We start from the raw sequence: 12,783 nt of genomic DNA, 5'->3' as shown, positions 1-12,783 counted from the left end.
TACTGTGTAATTCCTGCCTGTATTAGACCTTCCAAAATGCATCACCTCGCATTTGTCTGGATTAAACTCCATCTGCCATTTCTCCACCCAAGTCTCCAACCGATCTATATCCCGTTGTATCCTTTGACAATCCTCTTTACTATCTGCAACTCCTCCAACCTTGGTATCGTCTGCAAACTTACTAATTAGCCCAGTTACATTTCCCTCCAAATCATTTATGTATACCATAAACAGCAAAGGTCCCAGCACTGATCCCTACGGAACTCCACTAGTCACAGCTCTCCATTTAGAAAAGCACCCTTCCACTGCTACCCTCTGTCTTCTATGACCAAGTCAATTCTGTATCCATCCTGCCAGCTCACCTCTGATCCTGTGCGACTTTACCTTCTGTACCAGTCTATCATGAGGGACCTTGTCAAAGGCCTTACTGAAATCCATGTATATAACATCCACTGCCCTTCCATCGTCGATCATCTTTGTCACTTCCTCGAAAAACTCGATCAAGTTAGTGAGACACGACCTCCCTTCACAAAACCATGCTGCCTCTCACTAATACGCCCATTTGCTTCCAAATGGTAGTAAATCCTGTCACGAAGAATCTTCTCCAATAATTTCCCTACCACTGACGTAAGGCTCACCGGCCTGTAATTTCCTGGATTATCCCTGCTACCCTTCTTAAACAATGGAACAACATTGGCCATTCTCCAGTCCTCTGGGACCTCACCTGTAGCCAGTGAGGATACAAAGATTTCTGTCAAGGCCCCAGCAATCTTGCTCTTTCTTGCTCTTATTAACCCTTTGATTAACAATTTCTGGTATGTTATTTGTGTCTTCTACTGTGAAGACAGACAGAAAATATTTGTTCAATCTCTGTGCCATTGCCTCATTCCCCATGATAATTCTGCATGTCTCTGCCTCTAAGGGACCAATGTATACTTTGCTACTCCCCTCCTTTTTGTACTTGTAAAAGCTTTTACAATTTGTTTTTATATTCCTGGCTAGTTTACTCTATTTTTTTTCCTTTTCCTTCAACTTTTTAGTGGCCATTTGCTATTTTCTAAAATGCTCCCAATCCTCAGACACACATTATTCTTGTAAGATTATAAGCCTCTTCTTTTCATTTAAAACTACCCTTAACCTCCCCAGTAAGCCACAGATGGATCTTGCATGCTGAGTTTTTGTTTCCTAATGAAATGTATTTCTGGTGAATATTTTGAATAGTTTCTTCTGTTTATTTACCACTATACCTTTTAGTCTTATTTACCCAGTCAGCCTTAGCCAGCTTTTCCATTATACCTATGTGATTAGCTTTGTTTAGTTTCAGATTCCTGTTTGGTACAGAAGTATGCCCTTTTCAAACTTAATATGGAATTCAATTGTATTGTGATCACTTTTCCCCAATGGATCTTTTACCATGAGATTACGAATTAACCCTGGCCCATTGTACAATATTAGAACTAAAATGGCTTTATCTCTAGTTGGTTCCACAGTGTATTTTCCAGGAAATTGTTACAAAAGCATCCTAAAAACTCATCTTCCAGACCATCTTTGCCAATTTGATTGGTCCAGTGCAGATGAAGATTAAAGCAATTATTACATTGACATTGTTACAAGTTCCAATTATTTCTTGCTTAATGCTTTGTTCAACGGTATAAGTACTGTTAGGGGGCCCTGAAAGTGTTCCCCTCAGCAATTTCTGATCCTTGTTATTCCTAATCTCCACCCATACTGATTCTACATCCTGATCTTCTGAATCAACTTGCTTTCTCACTGCTATCCTAATGTTGTCTTTTAGAATCAGGGCTACCCTTCCTCCTTTCCATTCTGTCTGTCTTTTTGAAATGTTGTTAGCCTGGAATATTTATTTCCCAACTTTGGTCACCTTGGTCTCATTTCTGTAATGGTGATTTGATCTGAACCATTTATCTCTATGTGTGCAACTAGTTCATCTATCTTATTGGGGATGCTTTGCACATTCAGATAAAGAGCCTTTAATTTTATTCTTTTACAAATATTATTTGCATGGACCTTATTCACTATTACTGTTAAACTTGGATCACAACACATGGATCCATGTCTTCCCACTCCAAATTCATCTCCAACTGCAAGGAGATGTTCTTAACCCTGGCACTGGGCAGGCAACAGAACCTCCGGAATGCCTGGCTGTAGCTGCAGAGAACAGAATCTATTCCCCTGACTATAATGTCCCCTATCACAACCACATTCCTTTTCACTCCCCCCATTTGAGTTGCATCCTGTGTCTTGGTACAGTAGTCAGTTTGCTCATTCATCTTGCAGCCCTTCTTCTCAACTACACAGAAAGCAAGTACCTCAGATCCATTGATCAAAGCCAATGGCTGAGGCTGCTCCACCGCTACGTGCTGGATTCCCATACCTGCCTGAGTTGCAGTCGCACCCTCCTGTCCCTGGCCATTGACTAACTTTAAAGTTCTACTTAACCTAACGGATTGATTGCCTCCTGGAACAAAGTGTCCAGGTAACTCTTCTCCAACCTGATGCCTTGCAATGCCTGCAGCTTGGCAGCTCTGAGCAGAGTTTGCTCAAGTTGCAAATATTTACTGCACATATGGTTAGCCGGGACTACAATGCATTTCACAAACTCCCACATGTTGCACTCGCGGCACACCACCTGCCCTGCCATGTTTATCTAACCTTATTTTTTTATTTGACTACTTTGCTAATTTAGTAACTAGTTAGCTAAAGTAATAGCAAATTACAATCTCCTAGATTGGTGACAATGGAAGAACATTCACCAGCTACTGGAAGTAAAACAAAAATAAAATAAAAAGCACTACCTCCTTTCTCCCTGGAACTGATTTCCCACTTGCACCAAATTCCAGATTTAGCACTCGGTTCAAGCAGCACCCTGTATCGGGATCACTCTGAGCTTTGCCATATGTGGAAATAACTTTGTGCTTTCGGAGGGTGTCATCAAGGGGCAGCATATAGTTGAGAAACAGAAGGGTGCGAAGGGTAGATCCTTGGGGAACACCAGATGTAATGGTGCAGGAGCAGGAAGAGAAACTATTGCAAGTAATACTCTGGAAATGATTAGAGAGACAAAAATGGGACCAGGCAAGAGCAGCTGGATTACAGTGGAGAGGTTTTGAAGGAGGATGGTGTGGTCAAGTATGTCAAAGGCTGCAGACAGGTTGAGCAGGATGTGAAGGGATAGTTTACCTTTGTCACAGTCACATAGGATGTCATTCATCACTGGCAGATGCTATAATGCAATAGTTTTTGGCTGAACTATAATGAATAAAAACCATTCACTGTGTGTAAAATTCTCATTCCAAGCAATGCCTTTATTTGTAAAAGTGGACATTTTACAAGCCCACATATAGTAATATCGCCACTAATTACCTGTTGCTTCTTATTTTTTGTTGACAGGTCATCAGATTATGGAACCAACTATGTAAAACTGAACCTGCAGTCTGGCACCAACAACATAATCACCAATTTCTACATTTGCCCTGCGAACAAAAAAAAGGTACGAGAAAACTAGAGTATGGAAATAGGAGCAGGGAGTGGGTGTTAATCATTTTAAAGACTTTTTTCTTCCTATATTTTTTCCCCAAAGCTGTAATCCCTTCAACGCACATTTGCAGCTGACCAGGGGAAGAGGCTTTTTTTTGCTGTTAGATGTCAATACCAAATATGTGCTCTGCACAGTGCAACAGGGAAATTTATCATCAGAGATCTAGTGATGTTGCAAAAGATAGGAACTATTTCAGTTTTGCAAAGATGTATAGTCTACTTTTTCTTCAGCTTTTTATTTGTCCATAGGTCGATATGGCAACACACAGTTCAAATTTTGTACCCTGTCAAGGTGGATTTCTTTCTTTTTATAACTGTCCAACACAGAAAATCAGGTATCATAAGAAACTTATCAATGTTGCCATTTAAAAATTCACAAAATCAAGCTTGTAATGAGATCCCTTGTCAGGGATTAAGACCATTACTAATTCAGAAACTTTGACAACCCTGCTCCGGTTCCCATAGCTTGTTCCAGCTTGTACAATTACCAGAAAAATGCCAATAAGATTCTTTGTGTGACTGTATTGAAAAAATTGTTACTCCAATTCCTGTAGGGAAGGGTTAAAATTCACTGTGAAATCAGAATTCTTTTCCTTGAAAATTTTGAAGCAATGCTTTTGTAGTGTTAACTGTGAAAATGCTATTTCAAGAGCAAAAGAAAAACCCCAGCTGTAACACAACTGAGTTCTTTTCTTTTAAAATCTGCATATTTATTTTTGTTCTTTAAACAACTTGACCCAGCATTGAGGTCTCAGTCTGAAAACCAAGAATATCCGCATTTTGAATATTGGAGAATTGCATTTGTGAATCAGCAGGACGCCATTTCAGAGCTTATCATTCATTCAAAAAAGGCATCTTGTTGACAAGGTGAACAGTACAAATTGTAGCTCTATTTCTCGGAAGGGATGTTTCAGTAGAAGGGCACCTTCATGACATGGCTACATCAATCTGGCGGAGTGGTGCAAAATAATTAAGTTGCAATATATTTTCTGCCATTGTCCTATGCCAGCCTCAGTGGAATTGGTAACCCAGAGCTCTTAGTTTGCCCCTTGGGGCATACAATGCATGCACAATGTTTTCATAACTGGCTTTTATGCATGTGCTGTCTTCTTTCACAAACAAGACAAGAAAATCCCCTAAATTCAGTGTCTTGTGAAATGCTATTAGTCTTATCTCTATAGCTTTGGGCAGCATTTAAAAGCGGAGAAAGCTCACAATGTCTAGTCATGTTAAATAAGAAAGCTAAATATTGTAAAGTGTTGAGGGAGCTACTGGAAATAAAATTTATCTGCAAATGACATTATGTTTCCAAGTAGCACTGGGAGAAAACATTTCATTGTACATTAATGAAATGATTCCCTCAAGTGATACTGCTCAAAAGGGTGAGGTAACAATTGGATTTACACTGGGCTACTTTAGTTACTGATGTAGGCATCACAGAAGGGGTTAAATATTTTCTGAAAGTAGTCATTTTTCCATCATATACTAAGAAACAAATGTTCCCTTAGTAACATTTTTGCCTGTATTGAATACGCTAGTGACAGAACTGAAATCTGCTGAAGTGTTACCTCATTTGCTTATGGTTAGGCAAAAATAAATACCTTTGCTTTTTTTTTTGGATGCTTTCAAAATTGGATGACATTCAATAACTCCCAATTGTCCAAATTTCCTAGCTAGGTTCTTAAACTCAGTTTCCTCTATTTATACTTTGAGATTATATCATGTTTTTTTATAATATGATTATGTCACCTGCATCAGCAATAGGTCTATTTTCAGGTTTATTGATTATTTTTGTCAGACATAAAATGCAGAAACCATACACAAGTATTATAATAAAAAAGACACTTCGGGGATCAATTGTATGAGATTAATCCAACATCAGGCCAAATCTGACAAAGTGCTTTTGTTTTGCTCTGTAATATCTGCCTGTTTGAAGGGCATTGGAATGACATATATCCTCTTTTGTTCTGTAACAGAGATTTGTAATTGACAGTCAAAATCATTCCTCCACATAATGGAAGTGTCGCACAAGTATTTTTTGCTGCAACTCATTTTTTTTACTCCATTTTCTTTAAACAAGATAAAAAATAATTGTTATTTTTCTGGTTTGTGCCAGTTTGGATTTCCCATGAATGTGCAAATTGTTGGGACATCTTCATGCTTCAAATGTACTTAGCTCTGTGAAGTTGAGCATTCCTGGTCTGAATAGAGTTTACATCTCAATTTGCCAGTAGGTTCTCATTCATGTGTGTTTCTGGGTGGGCTTAGTTCATGAATTTCCAAAGCTGAAATTCATGTTGTTCTGGATGAAATGTGTAGGCAGTGCAACCCAAGTAGGGCTGGATATTCGCAGAGTCGGGAGGACTCCACGAGTCTTTAAAAATTGTGGATGGGACCTGGATGTGGAAGTCCCCATTGCCGGGGGATGGGGGGCAGGGCATGAATCACACAGAACGGAAGCCCAAATTCAGCAGCGCCATTTGAACTTAGGGCTGAGTTCAACAGCCTCTATTTTGGCTGTTGCAAGGCCCTTAACCTGCAGTGTGGGAGTCATGAATTGATGGAGTAGACATAAATGCTCTTGAAAAGTAGATAAGGTCTGTTTAAGTGTCCTGATCTGAGGTTTTTTTTAAATGCCCCACTCTTTAAACATTTGTTTTTAAAATGCTATAGCTGTCAGTGGGAGTTAAGAAGAAAACTATGCTGGATTGACAGGCCATCTGGAGTAAGTTAGAAAAAATTATAACTTAGCATCTGTTAATATAGTTTCAATAGAGTTCTTTGTTGACATTTCCCCAAGCACTGTTATTAGGTCATTATGAGTGCTTGGTGGAGTTTCAAAAGCTAAAATTAACTCAACAAGGATTTCTGAGTTCACAGTTTAATTGACAGATTAAAGAGGCTATTAAAGGATTAGCTATTTTTGATATGGGATCTGAATATAAGTTTGATTGTTTGTATAGGCGATTAACCACTTGAGCAGATTTAAAAGCTTTGAATGGAGTTCATAAATGGGAGTTTTTTGACCATCAAGTGTATATAAATAAGAGCTGTATTATATTGTTAGAAGTTTTTTTTTCATCTTCACATGGCCCCTGAGATTTACCTGTGGGGCATACAAGGTGAATGGCTATGGAGGTGGCATTGGGGTATGAGAGGACATGGGGGTGGTTGGGGAGCATGAGGTGGCATTGAGTTGGCAAGGGAATATAAGGGGCCATGTAATATTGACCAGATAATATGTTTCCATGATGTTGATTAAGGAATAAATATTGGCCAGGACACCAGGGATAATTCCTCGACTCTTGTTTGAAATAGTTGCATGGAATCTTTTATGTCTACTGATAGGGCAGATGGGGCCTCGGTTTTAATGTCTCACCTGAAAGCCGGCAACTCCAGCAATGCAACACTTAAGGATGTAATAACAGAGCATTTAGAAACGCATAATATAAGCAAGCAGAGTCAGCATGGCTTCACGAAGGGGAAATCATGCCTGACAAATTTATTAGAATTACTTGAGGAGGTAACAAGCAGGATAGATAAAGAGGAACCAGTAGAAGTAATATATTTGGATTTCCAAAAGGCGTTCGATAAGGTACCACACATAAGGCTACTTAATATGATAAGAACCCATAGTGTTGGGGGTAGTATATTAGCATGGATAGAGGACTGGCTAACTAATAGAAGACAGAAAGTTGGGATATGGAGGGCATTTTCAGGATGGGAATTTGTAAGTAGTGGAGTGCCACAGGGATCTGTGCTGAGGCCACAATTATTTACAATATACATTAATGACTTGAATGGGGGAAATGAGTGTACTATTGCCAAGTTTGCAGATGACACAAAAATTGGTGGGAAGGCAAGCGGTGAGGATGACACAAAGAGTCTGCAGAGGGATATAGACAGGTTACGTGAATGGGCAAAAACGTGACAGATGGAATATAATTTGGGAAAATGTGAGGTTATGCACTTTGGCAGGATGGATGGAGGCGCTGAATATTATTTAAATGGAGAAAGACTGAAGAAAGCTGCAGCACAGAGGGATTTGGGGGTCCTCATTGCATGAATCCCAAAAAGCTAGCATAAAAGTTCAGCAGTAATAGGTAAGGCAAATGGAATGTTTGCCTTTATTTCAAAAGGAATAGGGTATAAAAATAGGGAAGTCTTTCTAATACTATACAAGGCACTAGTTAGACCACACCGAGAGTACTGTGAACAGTTTTGGTCCCCTTATCTAAGGATAGATATACTGACATTAGAGGCAGTCCAGAGAAGGTTCGCTCGGTTGATCCCAGGGACGGAGGGATTTTCTTATGAGGAGAGGTTGAGTAGTTTGGGCCTATACTCATTGGCGTTTAGAAGAATGAGAGGCGACCTTATTGAAACATATAGGGCTTACAGGATAGATGCTGAGAGTTTTTTCCCCTTGTGGGAGAGTCTACGACCAGGGCATAATCTCAGAGTAAGGGGGCACCCATTTAAAACAGAGATGAGGAGGAATTTCTTCTCTCAGAGTAGTCAACCTGCGGAATTCTTTACCGCAGAGGGCTGTAGAGGCTGGGTCGTTAAGTATATTCAAGGCTGAGATAGACAGATTTTTAATCAGTAAGGGAATCCAGGGTTATGGGGAAAAGGCAGGAAAGTGGAGTTGAGGACTATCAGATCAGCCATGATCTCATGGAATGGTGGAACAGACTTGATGGGACAAATGGCCTACTTCTGCCCCTATGTCTTTTGGTCTTATGGTCTTCAGTGCTCCCCTGGAGTGTCAGCCTTGATTTTGGTGCCCAGCTCCTGGAGTGAGGCTTGAACCCACAATCTTCTGACTCAGAGTGCTACCAACTGAGCCATAGCTGACATCACGGAGCACACAAGATCATTTTTACACCTCTCCCAGCAATCGGCATAGACTTAAGAGTGGATCATCTGCACACATTATCAACCAGAAAACAATGCCCATGTAGGCGTGAGAAATTGGAGGGGGAAGTAACGTTTTACCGAGTAATGAAAGCAATTGCTGCAATAATGCCACAGTTCACACATTTCTGGATAAGACAGAAGTTTTAAAGAGCTGTTTGCAGATGTGGCCTTCAGATATATTGCAGGTTAGAGCTAGAACTGGAAAGCCAATAACAGTGTGCTATGCCAGATTTGTCTAATAGAAGTGTTTAACTAACAACAACGTGGCAGTGACAACACTGCTTTAGCTACATACACTAATTTTAGCAAAAGATGCCTTTCACACAAATGCAGGTAAATGTACTTGGTGTCTATATTTACTTAATTAACATTTACCTCTATTGAGTAACTATGGAAGTAAAGCACTCACAATAATTATAAAACACATACATACTCTGCTTTTCATGTTACCATTGCACCATCAAACGGACAAAAAGGTTAATATATACATGATTCATGTGTGAATATGAATACCGAGATCATATGCCCAACACTGGTGTCTATGGGATAGCTTTTAACTTCTATGATTGTGTAAAATCAGTGATAGTGAATTGACAGCTCATTTTACATTCCTCCTGATTCTTATTTCCATTGAAATCCTAAAGAGTTGTTAAATAGGCTGTTGACTCATTATCACTTGTTTTACACTGTATCACAAAGTCTAAACCTATCCCTATGAATAATTTTTTATTTAATAATCAGAAATGTGATTAGCTACATTTGGATTCCCAATTAGCCAGATGTGTCTAATGGCTGATGCATCGGACAAAGCATACTACCCTTGGGTTAGCTGTAGCTATATTTACTAAACATTTTGAAACAAAATATTTCAATTGCAAAATTTCAGTCTGTGAATTAATAACTGTAATTGTTTAAACATATAAATCCCTAGATATTTTTAAACCATTAGTGGCGAATCAATCCATTCATAAAATCTTTTCACAACAGATTCTCAAAATATCTGGTTTATTAAAAAAAAATGACTTGTTTGTTGCTGAAAGCAGTGTGAAGATGGATAATTGCAAGGCGCACTTTGTATACTGTTCAGGGTTTGGAGGCACTGTGTTGATTTTTAATTTGCCCAATCGATTTCAGTAGTGAAAGAGCATTTAAGCTGTGATGGTTCTCTGTGTTGTCATTAGCTGACAAACTGACATTGAAGATAAATGATTCTTGGAGTAATAATTCCCAGATTACTTGTACTGGGCTCTGCTGACTGCCAGCAAGGCTGCTATTGTTTGAATGTTCTCGGTTCAGATAAATAACCAAGCTTTGAGCCATGGAACAAGCAGTGATTGTTTACTGCACTGGGACTAATACATTGACAGACTGAGCAGCGACGATAATTAATTGGCCAGAGCAGGCTCGATTACCCTGACTAAACACACTTTCCCAGAAGTCTTCTCATCGTGGGCTAGTTACACTGTGCCTGGCAATGCACGCTGCATTTTGTGCATTTTTTTTTTGCCTAGTTGTGGGACTTGAAAGCCTTGCTTAAAATGATGAATTATATTGGATTGATCATGTGCATGACACTGTAGGAAGCCTCTGTTTATATGACAAAGGTTCAGCTTTCTGACAATGGAAGTTTCTGGAAAATTAATGGTAACTCATCCATCGTCTGAATCATTAAATATCATGAGAGGCGTGAAGTGATTCCCTAATTTCTTTTAAATATAGAAACATGTAATGTATTGAGATGAAAATTAGTTCAGTTTAACCTTTTACCACTTGAAATAGCAGATGCAGTAGTGATTACATTTCTCGCTTAATGCCAAATTAATACCTATGGTTGATTCAGTCTGGTGTTTTGAACATAGAAACATGAGTTGACCATTCAACTGTTTGAACCTGTTCTGCCATTCAGTTAGATCATGACTGATATGTATCTTAACTCCTTGTACCTGTGTAAGTTCCCTAACCACTAACACCTTTGTCTAATACTTTGATGGAATAACATTGGATTTCACATATTCAGTGCAATCCCTCACATCATAGCTATGTTTTGATACACAGTGCATCATTTCTGCACAGCCCTGTACAGAGTGGACATGACCAAATTGGGTTTGCAGCTGAAATAGTCTGCTCCTCCCTGCCTTCTGCCACTTATGTAAGAATATAAGAAATAGGAGCAGGAGTAGACTGTATGATCCATCGAGCCTGCTCTGCCATTCAATATGATGGTAGCTGATCTTTGCCTTCAACTCCATTTTCCTGCCCTCTCCCCATAACCCTTGATTCCCCGAGAGACCAAAAATCTGTCTATCTCAGCTGTAAATGTATTAATGATGGAGCATCCACAACTCTCTGGGGTAGAGAATTCCAAAGATTCACAACCCTTTGAGTAAAAATACTTCTAACATCAACGTCATCCCAAATCACACCCCTTCTTCCTCTGCTATCCACATCCCCCATTCCATCCCTCCCATGCACTCCCCTCCCCCATACCATGCCCTCCACCCATGCCTTTCCCGCATCTCCCCATGTACCCCCCCCCATCACTGTCCCCCACTTCCCTGCCATTCCAACCCCCTCCAGAGTGTTTGGCCAGCCAGAAAAATCCTCCATCCAGACACCACCCCACCACCACCCCTGCCTGCTGCCACCATCAACTGTCCCTCCCATGCCATACCCCTGCCCTCTGAAATCTTTCCAGCCAGACTAAGTTTGTTGTTGTGCTCCTTTCTGCTGTTATTTTTCTCTACCAACACCCTCCTCCAATCTGTCACCACTGCCAGTACTATTGGCAGCCATATGTGCCTCATGAGCTGCAGTCAATACCACATCAGAGCAGCTTTGCCTCAAAGCAGCAACCACTAACAAAAATGAAGCTCTTTTTTGAGGTGGGTGTCAAAAACCTTACATCTGCCATCCTTCCCATGGAGACCTCTGTGAGCGCACATGTGGGTACCACTTCATCAGATAGCAGGCGGACGCACTACCCTGACTTACGTGCTACTTTGTTCAGGGCTTCCAACAGCTCTGCGTGATGTTTCCCCACCTTCTGCTGACTTTCCACGATGAGTTGGAAGGCCAAATCCAGAGGCTTGTCATTTGACTTGGACTTCACAGATGCCTGATCCCCAGTAGTCCTCCAAATGCCCGGGAGCTTGGCTGAACCTGCCTCCTCCTCCTTCGGATACGTGTCCATGCGGTGACCACTAGATTGTGAACCTGAGCCTGCTCTGGATCTCGGTCCAACCAAGGTGTGTGTCTCTGCACTGGTAGAGGGTGTGGGTAAATGAGGTGATGGGTCTTGCAGGTTGCTTATTTCCAGTTCTTCAATGGAGGAAGTGCCCTCTTTGCTGGAGGTGAGGGCCTGGATGGAGCTGAGGGACTGGCTGGCTGAGGGTGTCAGTGGCTTGGCAGAGCTCCCTGTGAACCAAAGTAGAGATAATTAGTGCATGGTAGCAGAGTCAAAAGCAGGAGAGAGAGCACTCACAGTTGCGCTGAGAGAGGGATGATGCGGTGCAGGATCCTCACATGGGTGTTCACCATCAACCTCACCGTTGCTGCAGGCATGGTCCACATCCTCACCAGTCAGCGCAATGGCACACTCCTCAAAGTGAGTGAGGGGCCTAATGTGGGTCATTCCACCTCCGATCTGGAACCTCTCCCTGCTGTTGTGAGTCAGCTTCTCCTGCATGAAAACGGATGGAGAGAGTGTGAGCAGGGTGCATGGCACTGCATGGAATGTTTGTGTGGTGAGCAAAGTCATGGACAGGATGAGGAAATGAGGTCCAGAGGATATGAGCCTGATGGAGATGTGTGGGTGTGTGTGAGAGTTAGTGGTGTTGTCTCTTGAGGCCTGAGATCCCTGTGGATATGTGATGGGTTTGTGAGTGTGGGAGTTGAGAGTGATGAGGTGGTTGACTTACCCCGGAAGAACGGATGAGATCATTCATTCTCTCCCTGCACTGGATGGCTGACCTCCTCTGTGCTCCGGTGGCGCTGACTTACTGCCACCGCCTCCCAGGCCAGATTGGTGACTCTGGTGGACTTCCTGCAGCCAGAGCGGGGGTAGAAGACATTGCGGCGGCCTTCCACTGCATCCAGCTGGTGCCCCAGAGAAGGGGCTGCAGTCTTCTTTGCTTTCAGGGCCATCTGTCTCCTGGAGCAGTCCTGGTCTGTAAACATGAAGAGACTGCGTTCTGCTGCACTTTAAATATGGCACCCAGAGCGAGGAAGCGCTAAAGCCATGGCCTGGCAGGCAAATCCGAGCCTGCCCGACAGTGATCCGGCGTGTTTCCCATGAACACATTATTA

The 12,783-nt window shown here is 41.5% G+C and overlaps 1 protein-coding gene across 3 annotated transcripts in view; it reads left to right on the top strand.

The window, feature by feature from the left end:
- Positions 1–12,783, top strand: part of sorcs2 (sortilin-related VPS10 domain containing receptor 2) — an 874,344-nt gene that overhangs the window by 484,684 nt on the left and 376,877 nt on the right. For all 3 annotated transcript variants that reach the window (XM_078542265.1, XM_078542257.1, XM_078542248.1), the window contains exon 3: positions 3,412–3,511. In XM_078542265.1, the coding sequence (XP_078398391.1) occupies positions 3,412–3,511 (100 nt within the window). The remainder of the gene's footprint in view (positions 1–3,411; positions 3,512–12,783) is intronic.

Source organism: Cetorhinus maximus, chromosome 1 (assembly GCF_964194155.1).
Source record: "Cetorhinus maximus chromosome 1, sCetMax3.hap1.1, whole genome shotgun sequence".
NCBI classification, from domain to species: domain Eukaryota; kingdom Metazoa; phylum Chordata; class Chondrichthyes; order Lamniformes; family Cetorhinidae; genus Cetorhinus; species Cetorhinus maximus.
Note: the sequence above shows the minus strand (reverse complement) of the source record. Positions and strands in the feature narration are given on the sequence as shown.